This window comes from Rhea pennata, chromosome 24 (assembly GCF_028389875.1).
Source record: "Rhea pennata isolate bPtePen1 chromosome 24, bPtePen1.pri, whole genome shotgun sequence".
In the NCBI taxonomy this organism is placed as follows: domain Eukaryota; kingdom Metazoa; phylum Chordata; class Aves; order Rheiformes; family Rheidae; genus Rhea; species Rhea pennata.
In genome coordinates, this window is record NC_084686.1 from 5,193,384 (window position 1) to 5,216,757 (window position 23,374).

The 23,374-nt window shown below is 44.5% G+C and overlaps 2 protein-coding genes across 2 annotated transcripts in view; one reads left to right on the top strand and one right to left on the bottom strand.

The window, feature by feature from the left end:
- Nucleotides 1-209: 209 nt before the first annotated feature.
- VPS26B (VPS26 retromer complex component B) lies at nt 210-11,290 on the bottom strand. The gene is made up of 6 exons (XM_062594635.1): nt 10,959-11,290; nt 6,958-7,114; nt 5,962-6,126; nt 4,775-4,950; nt 3,974-4,116; nt 210-3,372 (listed from the first exon to the last, which is right to left on the bottom strand). Exons 1-6 carry the CDS (start codon nt 11,179-11,181, stop codon nt 3,226-3,228), a joined length of 1,011 nt encoding a protein of 336 aa, XP_062450619.1. The 5' UTR covers nt 11,182-11,290; the 3' UTR covers nt 210-3,225.
- Nucleotides 11,291-11,992: 702 nt separating this feature from the next.
- NCAPD3 (non-SMC condensin II complex subunit D3) overlaps nt 11,993-23,374 on the top strand; it is a 32,112-nt gene continuing 20,730 nt past the window's right edge. Inside the window, exons 1-13 of the mRNA XM_062594392.1 lie at nt 11,993-12,026; nt 13,046-13,200; nt 13,835-13,997; nt 14,831-15,015; nt 15,905-16,084; nt 16,777-16,838; nt 17,104-17,191; nt 18,542-18,675; nt 19,520-19,592; nt 20,214-20,339; nt 20,521-20,773; nt 21,253-21,315; nt 21,491-21,574. Coding sequence (XP_062450376.1) covers nt 14,848-15,015; nt 15,905-16,084; nt 16,777-16,838; nt 17,104-17,191; nt 18,542-18,675; nt 19,520-19,592; nt 20,214-20,339; nt 20,521-20,773; nt 21,253-21,315; nt 21,491-21,574 — 1,231 coding nt within the window. The 5' untranslated portion in view covers nt 11,993-12,026; nt 13,046-13,200; nt 13,835-13,997; nt 14,831-14,847. The remainder of the gene's footprint in view (nt 12,027-13,045; nt 13,201-13,834; nt 13,998-14,830; nt 15,016-15,904; nt 16,085-16,776; nt 16,839-17,103; nt 17,192-18,541; nt 18,676-19,519; nt 19,593-20,213; nt 20,340-20,520; nt 20,774-21,252; nt 21,316-21,490; nt 21,575-23,374) is intronic.

Sequence of the window (23,374 nt, forward strand, 5' to 3'; positions counted from 1 at the left end):
AACAACTGTATGGCCCACACGGCCTATAAGCAGTGGCATAGCTTAAAGAAAGACCAAGTATTTATAAAGATAGTGAAAGATAAGGGGCTCTTCAACCATGTTTGGAGGAATGAAGAACAGGTGCATCTTAAAAGAAAAAAGTCTTAATAAGATAAAGAACCAAGATCCAACACAGGCAATATAAACCAAATCAAAATTCACACACAGCATTTGAAAGCCAGGGATGGCTTCTTTTTAATTGGAGAGACAAAAAACCCAAGTTTTAAAATACAGCCATTGAAAAGACAATGAATTAAGAAACATGTAAACACAGCAGAGGCTTAAATATACAAGTTGCACTGCTTGGTTTGGTACCTGAACACTCCCCCCAGCCTGACTCTGCCTGGAAGAGAAGGAATGACCCAAGCACTGAACAGAACCACCCAGCTCAAGGGGACATGACAGCTCAAGCAGTGTCCGCCCCTTGCCATGCTAACGTAACTTTCCTGTAGTACCTTGTTCTGGAGTGACCTTATGCTTCAACTTCTCTCTGAAGATGCCCAGCACATCTCTTCCACCCCAGACAAACAGAGGGCCTAATGGGTAACAGGATGAATGGTCTATTTAGATTATGTAAAAATTGACCTAATTTCTAAATTCTGATTTCATAACTAGGGACACAGGGGAGAGGGCATAAAGTAAAGTAGGAAAAAAACCTTCCAATTAGTCCCTCCAGCAGCATTCTGGGGAGCATCTGTTACCTCCAGAAACAGGTATTTAACAGAAATCTCCTTATGATGCATTGTCTTTTCAGATAATTATCTTATATCCAGCAGTGATGCTGTTCGGCCAGTAAATGAACCATTCCTGGAATGCATAGTCATCTTCATCCACTTGGTCTCTTTTAATACCATAGGCCTACTATCTAGAGGAATATGCAAGGGAAAAAAAGTCCCAGGAGGGCTGGGAGGCAAAAGAAAGCAGAGGGTGGTTAAGGTGCTGCTGTGCTCAACTTAGCCATAGAAAGGTAGTCTGCTATCCCCAGAGGCTCCCCACAGGAGCTTCACTTGTCTCCACAAGATCATGTATTGTCACAGCATAGGTGGTTCCCCCTACACCGAGGGGGGAGTGAGTTAGTGTCAAAAGTAACATCCAGTTTCCTTTGCCCTGTGAGACACCCAGCAGCTCACCACCCCTTTCCCTGACATAACAAGGCAGTTGTCTAAAGTAAGCTTTTGCTTCGGTCTCAGGAAGACACATGGCTTCAGCCCATGGCACAAACTTCTCGTGTAAAGAAGAGTAAGCCACGTCTTCACTATTACAGAGCAGAAACATGGTGTGACAAGAGCATTCAGCAGAGATGAGGTCATTAGTGTCCTCTACAACAGAGTGAGACTGTCCAGCTCTACTAAAAAACCACAACCTTACACATGGTGAGTAAAAGATAACTTACTTTGGCAAGCAGAAACATACATTTATCACTGAAATACAGTAGCTGTCTTATTACATAAAAAGCTCCCCTTCCCACCCAGACCCCATTCCCTCCACCAACACTGTTCCACTAAACAAAGCAGATGCTTTCATTTCCCAGCTGCAAAATAACTGTTCTACATCCAACTGCAGGTCAGAGGCAGAGGAGATCCATTCAGAGTCAAAACCAAGCTGGGTGTAACTCTAGTGAGCTACAAACTCACAGGGAGATCTAGACAAATCCCATTTGATGGAGCTTATATTAGTTCAGGCTTCTCTCCATCCGATAGGAGATTTAACCACCTGCTTCCTTGGAGGACTTCTAAAGAAGGACAGGTATTAGCCAAACTCAGTCAAGTCTACAAAGCCACATCTAAAGTTTAATAGAGAAGTGATTTCCTTCTGGGAATGTTGTCATGATTCTACTTAGCTGAAGGGTAAACAGAGCTTATCTCAGAATAGAAAAGACCTTTATTCTCATTCTCAGCTCATGCTGTACCCACAGACCTCACCGGAGAATTCAGCTCAAGAACCTGTCCCTGGAATTGAAAGTTTTACCATCCTTCCAATTGCTGCTGGGCTTCAACTAGCAGCACACACAGGCCACGAGCTTCTTAAACAGCATCCCACTTCCTAGGATTACCAATCCTTATCCTGCAGGCATGAGGGAGATACTCACATTTCTATACAGCCGTCTGTCCCCACTACAAAGCCTGCTCTGTCACAAGGACACAGAGATGAGCAGGGCAGTCTATGCAATACATGCTCCCACAGGGAGCCCCCATTTATCTCATGTTTCAACACTCTTCTCTAGACCTCTCAAGGCTAGTCTGTCCCTGCTCTGCAGCACCATCTGAGACTGTGTAAATGCAGAAACCAGACAGACCAAATCTCAGGGGTGCTCATGCAGCTTCTGAGACAACACTGGGAAGGCACTAGTCTCAAGAGTCAGAAGCCTTCCTGTCCCCACCTCCTAACTGCCCAGCATCATTGTTAGCCACTGTCCAGCCTGTGCCACCTCTCTGTTCCATGCTCCACTGTGTTCGTATGCTTCACTTCTTCCTGCTAACCTCATCTCCTCAGCATCCAACCTCAGCATGGCAGTCAGGAGTTCCCACAGCAGGGGCACAAAATCCTTCTTGCTGCCCATGTTCCACCAGCACAGTGGCTCTGTGGTAATCCCAGGGCTGACTCAACTACGTTAAGTAACTGTTTGCGATAAAGAATCCGACAACACTATAAAGAGGAAGGAGAGGGAGAGAGGAGACAACATGAAGTTATTTCAAGTAGGCCACACCTCAGTCCGATTCCCTTCCCTACCTTCCAGCTAAAATAGTGTCATTTTCCCTCATGAAAATTTCTAGAAGGCAAGAAAAATATCCATCCTACACAGCCCCAAAGCAACATCCACACTGCTGAGAAGGAGCAGCGGATTTGGCCTTCACTTGCTCTCTCCCTCCCCGCTACCATGCTGAAAGGGTTCTGGGGGCAAAGAGGAGATCAGGCAGTTCCGCAGCCTCCGGACACACACGTCAAAGCGGCCCATCCCAGAGGAATGTAGTTGATTGGGAAGCACTGAGGTACCTTCAACTCCACATCACCAGCACTCCAGCTGCCTTGCCCTCTTATCCCCTCCCCACCCTACTAGTCCTTTGAAGAAAGGAATTAAGTTGAAAACGGATATTTATTTTCATGAAGTCTCTGAAGTATTTTCTCTTCTTCCTTGCTGCTGCCCCCACTGGCTCCGCAGCAGCCTTCCTTCCTCTGCGTGGCCTCTCACTGCCGGCTGTTGTTCTCTGCAGGCTGGCTGGGGGTCTTGGCCTCGGTGTGCGAGGATGTCCCCTCAAACCGCTGGGAGGCGATGGCTGCTTGGTGGGACATGCTCTTCCTCACTATGTCTCCTTTCCGCCAAAGCACCACCTCCTGTAGTAACACAGCCAGCAGGGCTTGTCATGGCTTTCAGACCTCTTCCCAGCCCCACTCAGAGCCACTCAAACCAAAATGCTGAACCAATCTGCCAGGTGAGCAGCTTGTATCCAGTGCTTGCACCCAGAGAGAACTCAACCCATGCTGGCACACTGCACTCAGCCACACACCCTAAGGCCACCCACAGTGGTAATGAGAGGCCTCCCATTGCAGCCTTCATGAAAACTTGAGTACAGCCCTTATCTCTAGGATCTCAGCACACAGGGGCAGCCCGCTGGATGTTAGACCCACTCTGCTGCTGTACACTACCCCCATTGGAATTCACAAGGCGAAGCAGGAACTTCAGCACGGGGCAGCAAAGTGGCAGAGAAGGACCACGTAGGCACCCTCATACATATATCCCCACACAACCACACACATCTTAACTGTGTGGATGGTCTCTTCTAGACCCTCTTTGCACATTCCAAGTGGTCTAGTCCTGATGGATACTCAGCTCATGATTCCCCCTGCCATGGGAATGCAGCTTCCCAAAGATCCTTAAAACAGTACCTCAGGTGACAGTCTGCAGGCTCCACAAGACCTAACTGCTGTTTCTTACCTGCTGTTTGAAGTAGCGCCTCTCTTCCTCATCAATCAGCACCAGATTGAGGTAATATCGCACCGAGAACTTCTTATTGATGTCCCTCATTGTTGGAGTCAGTTCGTAGCCAGCCAGGAAGAGCCTGATGGGAATGGACTCCCCTACAGTGGATACAGAACCATCAGCACAGACAAAATGCACAGACACAACCTATGCAAAACAAAAATCTCTCTAGGGCACATGAGCTCTTGGGACCATTTCCACAGGTGGACTAAGATATCAAATCCCTTCAGAAAGCTGTCAGCATGCATAGCCCATAGCCAGATCCTGCCCTGCTGACAGCTATTTCATCTCCACTTTAACAGCATGGGAGTCCTACGTCACCTGCATCAAGACAACATCGCAAGCAAAAAATGAACAAGGTGACATTTTCTGTGGCAGGTGATTCTGCTGGGCAACGGAACTGGAAAACAAGTAACGCAGGAGATAGTGTTTAGTTCACTGCCAATCTTTCTGTTCTGAGTTACAGCAATGCCAGCTAGTGGCCCATGCCAACACTGAATTTAAATTTAGTTCTGGTTTTGCCACTGCTTCATCAAAAAAAGTCAGTCACTACAACTCATTGTACCTCCATTCCCCCACTGTACTAGATAAGGAAAGGGATCATATTTAATCACCTATGTAAACTGTCATAAGTTCACCAATGAATCAGGATATGTATTACTACTGAGCACAGAAATTCGGCTGAAGATACTGTGGGACTCATATTCCCACCCCCAAAGACTTAAAGAATTTCGAGGAGATAATTCGCCTTCTCACCTCTCACAGGTGCCCCATCCATGATCTCATATTTAGCTATGGTGTCATTCTCATGATATACATTGGGACCAGTCCCTGTTGTTTCTCTCTTGATGATATCTATCTCCATGTGTTTGATCTTGATCCGCACCAGCAGGAAGTAGATCTTTCCGACAATCACATCTTTCAAATGATACCTAGCACATGAAGGAGGAGAACATCACAATCAAACACTGCACAGCAGACCAGGACACACGCTGGAGAGTGGCAACTCAATTATCAGGTGCTTCCCTCTTATCCTCAGCCCAACACTAGATTTCACATGGAATATCTACCACCCCAACTACACTGCTTTAAACAATGCATCAGGTTTCATCCTCCAGTCCCTTAAAAATCAACAAGAACATTTAACACGATCAGAAATCATGTTAAAATCAAAATCAAAAATAGAATACCAGGCTGAATATCTGCAAGAAACCTCTGCAATAGCAAAGCCTCCAAAACCAGTCTTTTAGGTCAACTAAAACCAACCTGAATGTTAAACTGCAGGGAGATTTGCCAGCATTAGCTGAGAAAGATACATTAGAAGCAGTTTAAATCAGTTGCCTCCAACTTCTGTACCTAAATTAAGGTCCCATTTCAGCTGTACTGTCTAGCAAGAGAGCACAAGACACTTCATGCCTTGAAGACGCCTGGAAATACTGACACTGCTGAGGATACTGGGATCCTCATGCTCTGCTCCAAGCCTCATGTCACAGCCTCATGCATAGCCTCGTGCTCTGCTCCAAGCTTGGTATGTCACAGCCACTGCTTCCCACTACTGGGTCTAGAGAGAACCCCTCAGGGCAAGGATGACAACTCACAGATCCTAACCTAGGATCAGTTACAAGGAAAAACGTCTTTACTGTCAGAGTGACAGAGCACTGGAACAGGTTGCGCAGAGAGGTTCTGGAGTCTCCTTCTCTGGAGATATTCAAAACCCACCTGGACACGATCCTGTGCAACGTGCTCTAGGTGACCTGCTTGAGTTGGGAGTTCCCTTCCAACCTCAACCATTCTGTGATTCTGTGACTTCAGTGAGCTGTCTGCCAGCCTTGCTCTAGCACAGAAACGAATCCATTTGAAGACCACAGGCAAGACAGGTCTCTACCTATTAAACCGAGCTGACCAATCAAGTAGATGATTCCCCACACTCTTGAGGCACTTACTTGGACTTGTTATACTCGAACTCAATGTGCAGGCAATCCTCAATCCCCACCTCCATCTTAATAGAGGAGTTGAGCTCTGGGTAGGTGCTCAGAGTATGCACAACTATATCCATTTCTTTCACCACATCGTTCAGTCTGCGGCTGACAGTTGCTCGGAGAAAATACCTGCAAAAAGAGCCTCCCTCCTGTTAGAATAACACAGGTAGCAACAAAGAGAGTAGGGAGGGACATGGGACTGAATGGATTCGACTGGACTATCTGAGCTGTCTTATTGGCACCACTGGCTTCTGGAGCACCCAATACCCCATGTTGGAAAAGACAGTAAGGAATTTTCCAATGAAAAAGCAGACTCTTAAGACATCTACAAGCATTTCACGCATTTGTGAGCCTGAGTTTCTTAAGCACCATTTTGGGGATCTGAGAAACAGCTTGCAGAGCTCATGCTGAAGATCACTGCCCTTTAACCAGAGCGTCCGTCTCCACTGACACACCTCTGTCTGTAGATCTCAGAGTTTTCCTTCTTTTGAAGCCAGTGACTAGATTTCAAGTCAACTGGAACACCTAGATGTGAAATATAGTTGGCAACACACGAACAAGATACAAGCTAGGCATCTGTTTGCATGTAGAGCACAATTAAAGTTAAAAAGTCAGATTATAAGACAGTAAAAATGTCCCTGTTAGAGACTAAAGCAAACAGTAATACTTTGTTTTTTGAATAATCAAATAAATTAGAAGCATTTGGAGGATTCAAAAGGAGCTGGTTTCTTCTGACATCTAAATGGTGCAAAGTAAGTTACACGAAGCCTGCTGCACTCATATAAAACTCAGAAAAACAGATCTTTACAACTCAGCCCTCCAAACTTCATCTGGAGTTACATTATAAGTTTGCAAGGTTATCTGGGAAGGAATCCTGCACTCTATTAGCATTATGGTGAACATCAGTAGTTGTACACGGCACAGACCAAGAACTGGGGTCAGCAAAGGGAGGAGACTCACCGTAACTTCACGTTCTGTCCCGTGTAGGATTCATAAGGTTTTTCCACATGTGTGAATTCAAAGTCAAATGTCTGTGATTGAGTGAATTCACCAGGACGGGCCAGGTCTTTTACGAGAGACACAAACTCATGGTGGTTCCCTCGGTCATAGTAGAGTTCTAGGAAGATGCAAGTCCAAGTTAAGCAGTGATGCTCAATCCCCGTGACACAGCAAGGAAACACAGAAGATTATACTGCTCAAGAAAAACTATCTTGTTCAGATTACTGCCTCCTTCAGTACTGTTCAGAGTACCTCCCACGGAGCCTGTGGTTGCAAAATATAGCACCTGTTCACTGCTTTCTGTGCCAGAGGCAGGCCAGAACCTGGGCAGGTGCCATTGTAGTAGTCAGGACAGCAAGATTCTCAAGTAGGGCTATCTTAAGGCTCACTTCTGAAAGAACCAATTTTGCACAATTAGTTATTTGCTCACTGTATAAATCAGGAGAGCTACACGTATTAACAGATGCCTAAACTGACTGCAGTTCTTCACAAGGAGATGATAAAGCTTGGTGAAAGAAAGGAGGCATTCTGTAACAAAGAGCCCAGATTCCTGGGACAGTTACTTGGTCTACTGCTAAGCTTTCCTACATCTCCTCTACGATGGAGGCAGCTAGACAGCTTGCACTATTTTAACAGTATTGGGAGATACGACCTTTACCTGTGTCTAAGATACCAGTCAAACCATGCCCTCATGCAAAAGGTCCTGCCCACATGTACAGGAATGGGACAGAAATGCATCTGAATCAGAAGGTCAGTCTATAAATATTCCATCTCCATTAATGATGAGAGATCACTGAAACAGGAGAAAAGAGGCCAGCACAGCCTCACCTACTACAATGAATCAGGAACTTGGCTTGCCTTAGATGGACATAAGTCAACTATAATCAATATGAATTATGTTCAGGCTGCCTGAGAAGAGGAGCCAGCACCTCACAGTCCCTTCTAATAATTTTCTAGAGTCTTATATTCAAGGCAAAAGATACTGGTGGCCTAATGAGAACCAAAAACACCACTGCTTCTGTGGAAAAGCAAACGCAGTGACAGAGCAAAAATGAAGGGCTAGGAGGCTTCCAACTGTTACTGCTTATTCTTTGACAACAAACAGTTTGGCCTTGAATCGCTACAGGGAACAAGTCATGGTGGAAAACCTCAGTGATTTCACACTATGTCAATGCTCAGTGCATGAAAACTGAGCGGGAGAGCTGGAAGTTGAGCTAAGTAACATCAGGCCCTAGGTGACACATTAATGGCCCTGTCAACATTGATGAGGGAAGAGCATTCATCTTTGGAAGCAATGCTCAAGCCAGCCTAAAGCAACCGAAGCTTCAGCTTTCCCTACAACCTTCCTAGGTCAGAAGGGGCCTACTACAGGTTCCTCATTTAACTAAAGTGATCATCTCTTTGCTTTCATGTAGTTTTCTGTCATAAGTCAAAGCAGCAGAAACTTGCACTCTGCAAGTTACATTCACAGCTCAGTATTACATGCAACTGCCAATGCAATCTTCCTTTTACAATCCTGTGCATGAGCTACGTGTGACTACAAGGTACCCACACAGTCCTTTAAAAAAGTAAAGCCTGGCCAATCTGATACCTTGGGATCAGGAAGCAAAAGCCTGAGTCATCAGACAATCATATGCATCCAAGTTCACTGGAAGCACTAAGCTGTGCAGTTGAGGCTTTTGGGAGGTACTAGTAGAGCGCAGGAACTGGGGAGAGACTCAGAGCTCCATAGTATACATGATGAGATTTCAGGTTCTAAGTAATGTCATTTTCTCACACCATTTTGTTCACCTTCTCTCTCTGGTGGAAACACTGGCCCTAGAACACCTCTCACTTATACAGAACAGCAAGCGCCATCAAGCCCTTTGGGCTAGGCACGCTGGTGACATAAATAAATATACCAAGTCTCTCTGCATTGAATAAATGTCCACTGAGAGCAGGAGAGTGCTTGTTGATGTGACAGAAACAAGCCATGTGGCACATAAAAAGAGGAATCTATCATCTTCCTGCATGATACAGAAGGCAACAACTGAATTTAAAGCAAGGAGAAGCAAGTATCAGTGTACTAAGTTCTCAGCTACTTCCAAAGGGCAGAGATTAGCACTTCACAGTCTTAAGAAGAGGAAGGACTGATGTTTTCTATGCTTTAGAAGATATTAGCATGTCAAGCAGATATAAGCTGCAATTTTAGTTTTTAAAAGCTATAAAGATTTCCTTCCATATTAACATATAACCTGCCAACATTACAGTGACACGCTGAGGACACAGTAACTGCAGGCAAATGAAAATCATATATGGATTCTGCATTCACAAAGGGCCACACAGGACACTAGAATATATTCACAGTCTGGACTCTGCTATCTGGTCTCAAACAGCCATCTTCACTGTGACACATCACTTCTTCACATCTCAATTTCCTTACCTGTTAAATCATCTCATCAGCGGTACACACTTCCCAACTAGCACTTTGGGCTTTACTGAAGTAGCCAGACAGGCAACAACAACAACAAAGGAGAAGCATGCAGCCAGAGCAGCTCCTAATACACACCACTTGGGTAACGTTTATAAATTCACAGCAGTTGTTCAAAGTATCTATGGCTCAAAAGTCTTGCAAAATGGGGAAACAGAAGCAGACAAAGCAGCACAAAGAAGGAGCAGGAAGTGAAGTTCATGCTCAATTTCCACCGAGGACCATAATGAAATAGGAGCTCATAAATTAGCTTCTGATAAATGGGCTCACTTACACACCACTATTCACAGTTTCTCTCTGCCTGTCCAGCCTTTTCTTTCCAAACGGTAATGTTATGTGTGAGCGAGGCCATAAAATAAATAAATAAATAAATAAATAAAGGTAGAAATACTGAAGCTGGGAAAAGAAAAAAACTACTTGTTCACTTTCTTATACCGCTTGATCTGCAAGGCAAGGGTTTTGATCCCAGGAAGATAACAGTAACATGCAAGCCCACTGTTTGTGTAGTGATTTTCAGGGTTAAACCAGTGTACAGAGGGCCACCAATGTAAAGTACCACACTGGCACAGCTCAGTTAATACAGAGGCAGAAAGCAGTCACACCACTAAGAACATCCTGATTTTATTTTGAACATGGGTCTCAGACATGTCCACAAAACACTGAAATCTCCACTCTGATCAAGCAGTGGGTGTGGCAGCTACCTTTCCTCTGAGAGAGCAGGAAATGCTTAAATGAATCTAAACTGGATACATATATAGATAACCACCAGTTTTAAACAACAAAAGGAGTCCCTGAGGCAACTATGCAGAATATATGATCATCTGTTCAACGAAAAAATAGAGATAAATGTAGGATCAACGGAGCTGAGGCTGTAAGCCTCAAGAAAGCGGCTCTACAAGGGTTAACTGCCTCGTGGAGCAGCAGGTCTCGGGGTCTAGTGGGTGATTTGAAACGCACACGCAAAAACCACCCGATTTGCTGTCCTTGGCCCTCGGCGTAGCTATTGCTTCCTAACATACCCAGGCTTAACAAAATCAGTAGGCACCAATACAAATCGCCATCTAGCCGTGCATTAGCGAAAGGAGTTGTGAAGAGAGGCAATCTGGAGAACACGTCGTTGCTAGGATTTTCAGACTGGCAGCTGAATCTGGAGAACGGAACCCAAATCTGATGCTCCGTCAGAGAACGTGTATTTTAGCGCTTAAGTAACTGAGCAGAAGCGATAAAATATGACAAGGGAACAGTGACCTGGAAAAGGACTGGAGCTGCCTCCCTTCTGCACAGGCTGGAGCGGAGAGAGCAGACTGGGGCGCCAGCCCTAACAGGGCCTGCAACAGTTTCAGGTGGCCATGGGAATTCTCAGCGCTGCCCGACAGCCAGCGTAACCTACTTTTTTTTTTTTTTTTTTTTTTTTTAAACCAACCAGGATCCCCGTGCCTTTCGGGGCAGCGCAACAGCCCCTTCCCCGCGCCCACCGCCCCCGCGCCCTCACCGATCTGCCCGATGAACTCCACTTTGATGCCCTGGTGCTCCAGCCGCTTGTTGGGGTGCTTGAGGGTGAGGATGACCCGCCCGGACACGGTCTCCCCATCGTAGAAGAGGAAGTATTTCTCCTTCTTGCCCTCCTCGGTCTTGTGCTCCACCCGCCGCCGGCTCTCGGCGTCGCTCAGCACCAGCTCCAGCTCCGCGCTCTGCCCGAACCCAAAGAAGCTCATGGCACCGGGGCGGCGGCGGCGGCCCCCGGGGCCCCTCCCCGCACGGCGCCGCGGGAGAAGCGCCGCCGGCGGCTCCCGGCCTGCCCAGAGGCGCCGCGGACAGGGCTCTGCGGCGTCGCCCGGCGGACGCCGAGGGGCGGGCGCCGAGGGCGAGCCCGGGCCGGCCGGCCGGCGCGGCGCGGCGCGGCCCCACGCCCGGCACGGCCGCCGCCGCGCCCGGGGCCGGGGGGCGGAGCACCGGCAGCGGCCGGGCGGCCCCGGCAGCGCCGGCGTGTGGCGGCGGGGAGCCCCGCTGCCCCGCGCCGGGCACTTACCGCCGGGGCAGGGGCGGGGGGGGGGGGGGCCGCAATGCGGCAGGGACGCCGGCGCTGGGAAGGGGGCCGGGGAGCGCGGCGGGGAGGGGCGCGGCGGGGAGGGCGGCGGTGCTGCAGCGAGCCCGCGGCGGGCGGCGCGGCGCGGCGCGGCGCAGGGCGGGCGGGCGCGCGCGCGGCCCCGCAGCCCCCACGCGCGAGCGCTCGCGCCGCCCCGGGCCGCGGCGCAGCACCACGCATGCGCCGCCCCGCCGGCCCCGGCGCTGGCGCCGCGGCGCGCGCCCCCGCCGCGACACGCAGGCGCCGCCCGCCCCCCCTGCCTGCCTCGCCTTCCGGTGGGCGCGCCGCGCAGGCGCGCCGAGGGCGCACGGCCCCGCCGCTTCCGGGAAGCCGCGGGGCGCCGCGCGGGGATTGGCTCGGGCCGGCGCGGGCGCGCGATTGGCTGGTTCGAAGGCGACGGCGGCGGCAGGATGGTGGTGGCGGCGGAGGCGTCGCGCGCACTGGAAAGGTGGCGGTTGCGTGACGTCAGCGCAGGTGAGGGGTCGCCCGATAACGGTCGCGGGTGGCGGGTGTGAGGGGGGCGTTGGCGGCCCGCGGCGGGAGGCAGGACTGGGCCCCCGGCGCGGCCCGGGCGCTGCCTCCGCGCCGCCGCCGCGCCGGCCTTTCCCGGGGGGATGCGCGCTCGCGCGTGTGTCCCAAGGCGGTGTTCTCCCAGCCGTGGGATTCCCCTTCCTTAGGCGTGCAGGGCAACGGGCAGTTACCATGCTTGATAGCAGTACCGTAACTCTACTTTTGTGGTTTCTACTTTCAGGGGTTATTTTAAGGATAGACTGCGATGAGGGAGGGATGAGGGAGGACCGGCTGTCCTTGCTGTAGGTGTCTATAAGCTAAAAATACTTGCCTGTGCTGTGCCCTTGTCAAGGGGATCTGTGTGTGTGTTCCTGGGTCTCGCCTTTCCGTTGGTTACTTGTGTCATCCTCTAAAAAGAAAAGTGGAGAAGAAAACAAGGTCTCAGCACGTTTGACAAGCTCCTCCATCAGGCAAATCTTGTCTCCTTCCCTGTCCCGTGTAATCATTATGATGTGTTACAGGGAGAGCATGCATTCTGTATATATTTGCACATTCTCTGTGTATATGTGGGTGTGGATGTACGTATTTGCCTCTGGGTTTTAAATATACACACGTATGTATGTATGTATATGCATCCACACGAACACGTTTTTAGAATAATATGCATGAGAATTTAAGGAACAGCTTTCTGACGTCTTGATGAATATAGCCCAAAACGTCTTAAGCTCCACTTCTCTGAGATACAGAGCTAAGGGCTGTTGTGAAAGGAATGCATGTTCTCTTCTGTTGTCCTCCTTACAGGTATGGTAGCAGCCAGCATTGGGCGGTACTTGCACCTTAAATTGTTACTGCTTGTCTGTGAGGGCCTGCTGTTTCTGATTTAGTTGTTGTAGCCCATATTTATTTTGAAATATGTTTTGGAATGAAAGTATTTATTTAAGTATAACCTAGCATTTGATATTTATGAGCTGTTTTTCTCTTAGCCTGGGTGAACACAGTCTGGGATCTAGATTTCACAGAGACTGAACCTCTGGATTCCAGGATAGAAGAGGCGATTACAGAAGAAGGACTTGATGCTTTCACCTGGCTATACCAGTCTCTCTCACCTTTTGCTGCTGAGAACGATGAGAATATAGAGGTAAGGCCATGGGATATATTCTACTTAACAAAGATTCAAGTCCTATGTTTTTCTATTCATGTTTATACCGTCTTGAATTTTAAGAAACATTGTCCTTAGAATGAGTATCTAAGACTGCATAAAAGATTCCTATCTGCCATACATGCCAGAAAGCTTCAGCGAGAAATTATTCCTAAGTTTTTTTAAAAAAGTACATTTATTTATAAATTATATTTGTGTGTGTGTGTGTATGTGTGTGTATATATACACACACACACATGTAAATGAGTAAAGGGTTGGTCACTGTGGCAGCTGTTGAAAATATGAACAGAAATGTCTTACCACAGTGTAGTTCACAAGAACTTTTTGAGTACGTCATGAGAAAGCATCTCATAACCTTATCTACCAGAATTCCCTGTCCTCCATCTGTGCATTCAAACTTGTGGAAGTAAATCTGTGAACAATTTTGGTTACTCCAAGGCATTTTATTTAGCAGACTTGAGGGGGAAAAATGTTATGTGAGTGAAATATTTCTCTTTCAAAACAGCTCTTCATGTTCTTTTTAACTAAGGTCTTTCTCGAGCAGATAACACGTACAGAGTCTCCACAAGGTTATTACTGAATTTCTTACTATTACTCATGTATTTTGCTTCAGAGTATCTGGACCTTGTTTGCTGAAAACAACCTCTCTCATACTGCTCTTGTGGCTGTGTTACACCACTTTGTCCATGTGGGCCAGGATAAAAGAGCTAATGCACAGCAGCGGGTTTATGCTCTTCAGGCTGCTGCGTTGTACTTCTTACTGCTTGAAATTCCAGGTGAGTGAAGGAACATGCCTTGCTGCTCTTGGATGAAACATTGTTCAGGCAAAATCAGCACTCTGTCACTTGCAAGAATTCCCAGTGGAACAATTGATGGCTTTTGAACTATTTGTCTGATCTCCCTGAAAACCTTGGGGATGAAGCTCAGCTGCAGTGTTGAAGATCAGAACAGTTGTTCTGATCTGTGTCTTTGTGTCCTGTCATAAAGTGGTTTGATGGTCTCAGTCCAGGTCTGCGTTGCTATGTATCTTCCTGGTCATGTGTCTAGTTTTGTGACAAGGCTGACTGGAGAATCTGAACATGGAAATGGAACCACACATATCCTACTGGGTTGACAGTGAGACACAACTGTGAGAGAAGCTTATTCTGTCAAAACTTGTGCAATTCTTGCTGTGTAAGTAGAGAGGACTTAGCTGTGCAGTGCTTTTAGCAGGCTGATTTGTGCAAACAAAGTTATCTGTTCATAACAAAAGGCAGTTGGAATTTTATAGCAGGCTAATTCATGGAAGCATTGTTTTGTGTTCAAGACTGATGTGCACTCTTCTTAAAAGCTTTGCTGATCCTTGTTGTGCAACACATTATAGGTTAGAAGGGGACAATCAGTTGGTGATATTGCTGGAGAATGCCTTAGCTGATTCTAGGCCCTGACACTGTCTAGCTTTGTTGAAACATTTTTTTTTCATTTGCCAAACTTTCTTAGGTTCCCAGGATAGTGTTTTGTCCTGACCATCTCCTTGACTGGAAAAAAAAAGGAAGAGATGGCCAGATGGCTTCATACTCTCTGTGTATTTTGTCTGGAAGATGACTATGGTGTTTTCTTTTTTGGACAGGCAGTGTAGCTAACCAGATGTTCCATCAAGTGATGTTTGACAAATGTCTTCAAACACTGATAAAAAGCTGGCCTCAAGAACCAAATCTGACAAGGAAAAGGAAAAAAGCTGATGCCCAAAGCTGTTGGGCCAATGCAAGAAGAAATAGAAAGAAAGGAAAACCAAGCAGAAAGGAGAACTCCAGTGTAAGATGTTTGTGTAGTTTCTTCAGATATAAATTTCTGTTTATAAACAAATCATTGGCAAGCGATTTCACTTCTAGATCTATGTCATGGTTTTCCTCTTTTTCAGCCCTTTTTCCTCAGCCTTTTATTCAGCAGTCAAGCTGTGCTCTTGATACTTTGCCTATTATTAGGAATTTCAGAGGTCTGATGATTCAGTGCTAGCTGCAGTTCCTTGGCTGCTGACTAACAGGAGAAAGAAAGCTTATTTGTCTGTGGCATATTGTTAGAAAGCTCAGTAGCAAAGGGGGAAACTAGATTGTGTCAGCTTCTTTAAGAGACCTGCAGGTTAATAAGTGACAGGCTTGCAAATAGTATTTGAGTTTCCTTGCTAGCTTACTGATGGGAGCTTAAGGGCAAAATGCTGTGGTTAGCTATATTCAGCTGCTAGTTCTGACATTTATATGATTTTCTTTGTGGAACTGAGAATTACTGGTCAGAAATCCTGAAGGAACATTGATGCTGCTGGGTCATGCCAGGAAAGGAAAAAGGGAATAGGAGCAATGGGAATTACTTTAGGTGAATCTCTAAGTGTCAGATGAAAATTCAAATAGTTGTCTTCAATTCTGATGGACTTTCTCCTTCGAAATCTTCAAAACAAGAATAAGCTATGTGAGAGCTCTTCTATGTTATGTAACTTTGATCCTTTCTTCTTTTTTCTTTTTTTTTTTAATCTGTTTTCTGTCACAACTAAATGCATTTAAAGTAATCTGAAAGAAAAGATTTAGAATTTTGGATGCAAAATCCTATACGATCTAGCTTGAGAACTCTGTGAAGCACTGAGAGAGATGTGCAAAACAGATCAGTCACTGCTGTGGGATAGGACGGTTCTGTTTGTTTTCTGCCAATGTAGATGGAAGGGATTTTTGGAGAGGAAGAAGAGGAGGAGGAGGATCATGAAGGGGTTTACTTTTCAACTCAAGATTGTCTTCAAGTTCGCAACTCAGTCTTCCTTCTTCTGAAGAACTTTTTAAGACTTCTACCTAAGTTCTCCCTGAAGGAAAAACCTCAGTGTGTGCGGAACTGCCTGCAGGTAACAATATTCTGGACTGAAGGAATCGTATGTCCCCTAACACAAATTTTGGTCAGTAACAGAATACTGCAGCCATGGCCACAGAAGTGGTGGCAGTCTTGCCTTTCTTAAAACGGTCCACTGGTTAGACTGTGGTCTGTGTAAATGTTGGCATAGGGTGCCTGCTCCAAGTCTGTGCATTTTGTGGCAAAGAGTTAGTCCAGGGGCTGAGAAAGCAGGCTAACCCATAGCTTATTTTATGATGAATCTGGGATCACCATTGCTTTAGAAAGTGTGGCTCTTGTTTACAATTGCTCTTTCCAGGAACTGAACATCTAACCATAGGAAAAGCCTGGGACGTTGGGATCGGAAGCCGCTGACAGTGCATCAGTGACAGTTTTGGCTCAAACTCAAAGAGCTGAGCTCCAGAGGGAGGCAAACATTCAAATACCCCTTATGCTTAGCATTCGCTAGCTAGTGGCCGACTGGGCAATTTGAGTTTTGTTCCAAGGTGCTTAGACCTCACGGTAAACAAGGGAAGAACCATGATACCAAACCTGTCGGCTTTTGCGGGTCTGCTTCAAGTGAGGTACTGTGGTGTCAAAGTTAAGAGAGACTGAGGTTCTCTCCGAGTCTGATTCTCAAGCGTCCAAGTGGACCTGCATGTCTTCCTCTTGTGTGAATTAGCTAAACTTGGCTTTCTTTCCTTGCAGATCTTTGTGGAGATGACAAGCTTTGAGCCAGTGGTACATGAGTTCAAGTTTTCAGCAACAATGTGAGCTATTAATTCATAATGTTTTTACAATGCTTTGAAGAAGTAAAGCACTAAATGCTTGTATTGCTATTACGCTGTTTATATCAAAATGAAAGCAGTGAATTCTTTCACTAAAGATAATTGGAAAATTTTCCACCTAGCTGACAGCAAACAACATTTAGCAAATATTGAATAATATTTTCCAGTTAATAAGCACATTTAGTTGTAGTAAGTGCAGTAAATGTTTCTCTGATTCTCAGATATCTGTTTGCCTTCTTTTGTTTAGGAATGTTAATCAAGCAGAGTACATCCCTGAGCTGGCCTACTATGGACTGCGATTACTGTGTTCCCCTCTACACGGTACAGAAGATAAGGTAAAAATTGGAGAAAGTCTTTAAAATCCTCACTGCTGTGTTGAAAAGGAATAGTTGTTTCTTTCCTCCTTTGCATGCTGTTTTTACCTGAGCATTTTTACTTTTTACATTGCTTTTCCACTTTGTTCATGTGCTTGCTGCTTCAGATGCAAGATGCTTTTTTTCACCTGATTCTTACTTGTTTTGACTTGTATGTTGATGCTTTTCATTTGCATTCAATTCTGTACCTTAATGACTCTTTTGACGAATGAATTCAAAAGGGAAGATAGCTACAGTGACATTAGATCTCTGCATCTTAAAAGAGAGAATTCCAGATTACTGCCTTTCCCTGGAATTTTCTTGCTTTTGGCTAGGTGGAGCTCCAGCACTGTTTGGTAGTGTGCTCTAGCACTGGATTGTGCAGCAGTGATGCATGGTGGGAACTGGGGAAATGTTATGCACAGATGATGATAGGCAAGGCTGATGCTAATTCACAGAATATTCTGTTGTGATGGAACATCCAGTTCTACCAGAAATCTGTCTGCAGCTTTGCATTTTTATTTTGTCAAACTGCCGAGCATGCTGTGTCATCTCCTATCTATCTGTATGCGTCTTCTGGAGATGGAGCTTTTGAACTGGGGTGTGACTGCTGCTGTGATTGTGCATCTATGTTAACACGTATGAACTAGTTTTGAGCTAGCAAGCCAGGGTACTGGCAGCTGTCTAGTCAGGGAAGCCTAGAACTCAGTACTCGCTAACCTCATAAATGCCTGTGTCCTGCTTTCCAGGACGAATTGCAGCCTTAGACCGCTGAGTTTTAAACTCATTGGTTTCCCAATGCAGCACAAACTTTTCAGAAGTGTTTATACTTACAGTACTAAGAAGCTCCCCTCTTCAGACCTGTATGATCTTTCCTGTCTCTCCTGTTCAACTACTCAGAGAAAGTCAGAATAACAAGGCGAGCTGTGGTCCCAGAAGAACAGCAAGGGGAAAACCCTCAGAGTTCAAGTGCATGTGGCAGTAAAAATATTCTTTTAATTTAAGGTGTCTTCTGTGCAAAAAATGATGAATTTCCTCCAATTCAGAATGTTTCTGGTGATTTCATGTCTAGTGCTTTGGAGGTAATCTGTTGTTGTCAGGAAGTCATTCTTAGGCCTTACTGGATTTGTAGATCATCACGTCTAGGAAAAGTGTTAGGTGTATAAATGGTTCCCTTTTGAATTATTCTGCTAGGAGTCATATTTTACCAGGTGGTATTATTTGGATCTAAGTTTTTTGGTTCAAAATTATTTCATAAACAGAGTCAGAAGGTTTATCTATCTATTCCAATTGCTACTGAAAATAAACCTGAAGATAACCTTTTCCTTCCAGATTCTTCGCTGTGTCTTCCAAAGAATTCTCAATGTTATTCTTATGGTGGAAGATGGAGGAGGTTCCAGACGCACAGTCCTTGCAATCACATCGCCTGTGATCAGTGCCAGGAATCAGGCTATAAAATTCATCAGGTGAAGTACAGAGCTCTGGCACTACCCTTCCCGGGTATGTCTGCTCTTCCTTCTGGTGTGCCTTCACTTTACTGTTAGTTGATAAAGGGATGAGAATAACTGGGACTTACTTTGAAGCTGTTTGTGCAGCTGAGGTTTAATTTCAGTTTCTGTAATAGTAATTTACAGTACTTGCTGGGGGAAGGGAAAGAAGGTGGTGTTTGACAGAAAGGTGGCAGTGAGTGGAGAGGAATTATCTTCTCCAGTATTTTGCTTTGTGTCAGTTTTTCAGGTTTTATAGCTTATCATAAAGTATTGTGAAGGAGATACTGTATGGATGTGGAGCTCATTTCTCCGTAATTGAAGGAGAAATTCTGCTAGGAGTCATATTTTGCCAGGTGATATTATTTGGATCTAAGTTTTTTGGTTCAAAATTATTTCATAAACAGAGTCAGAATGTTTATCCATCTATTCCAATTGCTACTGAAAATAAACCTTTCTTTTGATTAAAGATGTGTTTTGCCTATGTATATTTTTCCCCCTACATGGGGAGCTTTATTGTTGGAAAGTGTAGCTTGTGCAGAGAACCTCAGATGACATTTAATAATTACACTGAAAATAAATAAGCTTTTCATATTGTCCCTTCCACTTGTAGAAAGATACTGGAAGAAATATTTTATGCCTACAAAGCCAAGTTAATGTAGAAAGTAACTATATCTGTCCTCTGACCTTGTCCTACTGCACTAGCTCTCATGACTCTGGAATGTGACTTTCAACATGTATCTTAAAAGCTATGGCCTTGACTTGAGTTTTGCTCTGTTACAAAACCAACCTTAATATTTTCCCTTTTTGTTCTTCTGTGCAGTTCTGTAGTAGAAGAGCTGAAAGAGGTTGCTTTTCCTGTACTTCGAATATTACTGCAACACATTTGTACCAAGGTATGTTAAGTTTTGGTGTATCTTGGTTAGAAGAACTTATCTGTGGATACATTGCAGTATATGTAATAGTTGGGAAATCATTTTTCACAGTGCTTTGTGAGGAATAAGAAGATTTTCATTATTTGCCAATCTCATGACAATCTGATTGTGTTTTGTGTTGATCTTTATCAGAGTTTTCAGAAATCTTGAAAATAGTTTCATATCCTAGGAGAATACCAATGGTGTACACTTCCCCTTCCATTCACAATTGCTTTTAGCCTACTTCTGAACTTTCCAAAATTTTGAGCATATCTGCAGTTGCTATTAACACTTTTAGTGGAGGGAAATGAGGATCACATGAACTCTTTGCCCAACTAACTATCTGAAGACTGCTATGTACACACTGCCTCTGGATTTAACCTTAACTCTGCCTTTGCCTTGGGAACTTGCTGCATGTTGGTGGTGAGTGCTGAAGTAGGGGCAGAGGAAGTTGTGATTCTCCTCCTAGTGCTTGGTGAACGTGACTGTGTCGCCTCATTAAATAAAGAGATATTTATCTTGAGCCCTCAAATGCCTTTTTGGCTTTTAGAGCAGAGCATTGGAATATTATAATTTGCAAGGTCAATTAGGCTTGTTTTTCAGGTCCCAGATAAGGCTGATTATCGCACATATGCTGCACAGGCCTTGGTGAATTTGCTGAGTAAACTCCCTTGCACAGAGTTTGCTGACTTCATTGCTTGGCTTTATAAGTACTCACACAGTGCCAAAGTAAGTACATCTCCTTAATATTCCAAAATTCACGTACAGCAGTATTTTGAAGATGAAGAGTTCAAATATTGAATAGCATTGTTGTTATTATCTATACCTAAGGGCACATAAACTAAGTAGGCAGTTCTTGTGACTTTGCTTTCACTAACAGAGGATCCTATGTACTTTTTCTTTTGAACAGACTTCGTACAGAGTGTTTGCCCTTGATGTAGCTTTAGCTTTATTGGATGTGCCAGAGAGGAACTCAGATAGCACCTTGTCCCTGGACCGTCAGAAGTTTCTAAAGCACGAGTTTTTAGTACAGGTCATGGTGTTTGGCCGGTGCTCAGACAAAGCACCAGCAGTTCGTAGCAAAGCTTTAAGCAGTTTTGCACACTGTCTGGAAATGAAAGCCTCTACTACCTTGGAGAGTATACAGGACTTACTACAAAGCTGTAAGTATTGTAGATAAATTAGATATTTTAAAATATTTTCTGGGGAATAGTTACTGGGAGATAGTAGAACTGATGGTCAGGAGCTTAAAATTCAGCATATGGTACCCTTGCGTACTTTGTCGTAAAGGGAAGTAATAAATGAGTCTTGTTACTCATAAAGTCTTGCATTTGGAGGGGTTTTCTGTTCTAAGTTGATTCCTCCCTGAGATGGTGATTTGGTTGGTCATTTAGAAAAAAAGTTCATTCTTGCCTGACAATTGGTTAAATCTTGAGTTGCCTTTTTCCTCTGCTGAGTTGTGTTTTTCATAACTGGCATGCCGAACTCTCTCAGGTGCAGTGAAGGCCAGATGGCACAATTCAAAAGTGTGAATATAGCACCTTACAGTTGGATTACTTTTCTGAGAATATTTGGAATGACAGACTATCCTAAATGGAAATACTACATTTAAATTCTTTTCTTTTTTATTTCCTTTTGGCAGCCTCTGACCACACAGTCTTGAAAGGAAACACAAACACTGCGAGTTTGATGGTCGATGTAGAAGGTATAGAGTCATTCTCGTATAGTAAATCTTAGGCTTTTCTTGGCATGCTGTTTTTTAAAAAATAAATATATTTATAAAGTCTAGGGGATGTCCGAAGCTTTCTGTTTAACAATGAATCATATTGCTGAGTGAACGCGTGCCATTTTAATTCTTAAACTTTTAACCTTTCTTTCAGTTCTGTCCAACCACCCGCTGAAGACCCTACCAACTTTCAAAACTATTGATTTGTCAGACGGCAGTGATAGAGGTGTGCTTGATGGTATGTCAAAATTATACTAGCTTTTTTGGATAGTTTTTGCAAAAGTTTAATTGAAATCAGATTTTTCTGAAGTGTATTTGTTGTTCATTTTTCAAAGAAAGTGGAGAGAGCTTTCTGAGGAGCTGTTAAAAACCACTTGCAGGTGATGAAGGGAGTGGAATTGCCAGCCATAAAGAAATACTCTTTCCACTTAAGTCTGAAAAATAAATTTTATCTTGAAATTCTAATGCCCATTTCCACTAATGGGGAAGCAACACTTGTTGAAAAGCAGGTAATTAATCCTTTCCAGAAAGGATGGTAATTGATGTTAGGATATAATACTTGCAGCTTCATAAATTTAAGGGTAATTAAATCTCCTCTTGCTTCAATGCACAAAGAACTAATATATTTTCACTACATGAAACGGAGCACCTTTGACTGGCACTGTTATGTGGGGAAGAATTAACTTCTCTGCAGCATCAGGTATTGGCTGGAGTTGAAAGCGGAGTATGAGGTTAAATGGACTGACGCAGGATGGCAACCTGCTAGTCTTAATTTGTTGATAGCATGAAATCAGCATGTAAGTTGGCTGTTCTGGCCATTTTGTTCCCTCTTTAAATCCCTTCCTTTCTTTTCGTCTTCCGTGTAAAAGCTTTTCTTTCTAACCTTTAGGCCTCTGCCGTTATCTTTGCTCTCAGTTCTTACTGTTCACCTCTGTTGAACTGCTCACAATTCAATTCATTGCTTAGTTCACATCCTGCATTTGTGTCTTTGTTACATGTCTCATGCTGCTCTTCACATGGGATCTCTCTCCCTATCTCCATGAGCCAGACTCCCATCTTCTCTATTCAAAGCTTTCTTTTAAAACATTTCACCGATAAATTTTGTTAATCTGCTCTTTCAGATAGAAATGTCCTCCAGGCCGCTTACAGTATTGTGTATTCCCTGCTTAGTTGCAGACTCCTTATGGCAGAGGATCCCTGGTTTTGTATCTGATACCCAGCTGAGCATACAGCTGGCACTTGGCTAAACAAATTGAGAAAGGGACTGGATGAAAAAGGACTCTCTAGGACTCCAGAGGATAGCTGAAGTACAGGGCTCAGTGAGTCAGTCAAGGAGCATTAGCAAAGCTGTCTGGCACACGTTTGTGTTTGGCTTGTGCCTGTGCTAATTTTGCACTTTTATGAGGACCAAATAGCTCATATTGCAGACACAAAATAAATCTTAGCCAAGGGTAAGCAGAATGTGCTAAATACATGTGGGCAAAGATGAGAAGGATGGAGATAGTATGCAGAGAGAAGTATGTGCTGCAGAATATGAAGAACCCAAAACATTATGTTCCCTCGCTAGTTCTCGGCTTTTTAGAACTCAGTATTTTTTCCTGTGTTCCTGTGAGTAAAATCAGTGCCAGCTGGCAAAGTGTGATTGTTTTAACAGATATGGTCACCTTCACAAGAGCTGGACTATTTTCATGGCAAAATCTTGCAATGAAAACATTCTGTGCTTTTTCTGTCAAGCTATTTTCAGGAAAAAGGTAAAATTGTAGTTAGCTGCCCATTAAGGAAACACTAATCACACACATCAAAGTTCCTTTACTTCCTCTGGTCAAAATCTATCTTCAAACTACTTTTGATTAGTCACCTGTGACTAATCCTATTTTTTAATGGCAGCACAGTGGCTCTTCATATGAATTTCTATGACCAATAGATCTCTAAATTTGGCATATATTTGGGAAGTCTGGTTATTATTGGCAGAATTATAACAAGGATTATAGAAGCCCTGGAAGCATTGGTAAAATGCTTGAAATTGCCAGCTTGTCAA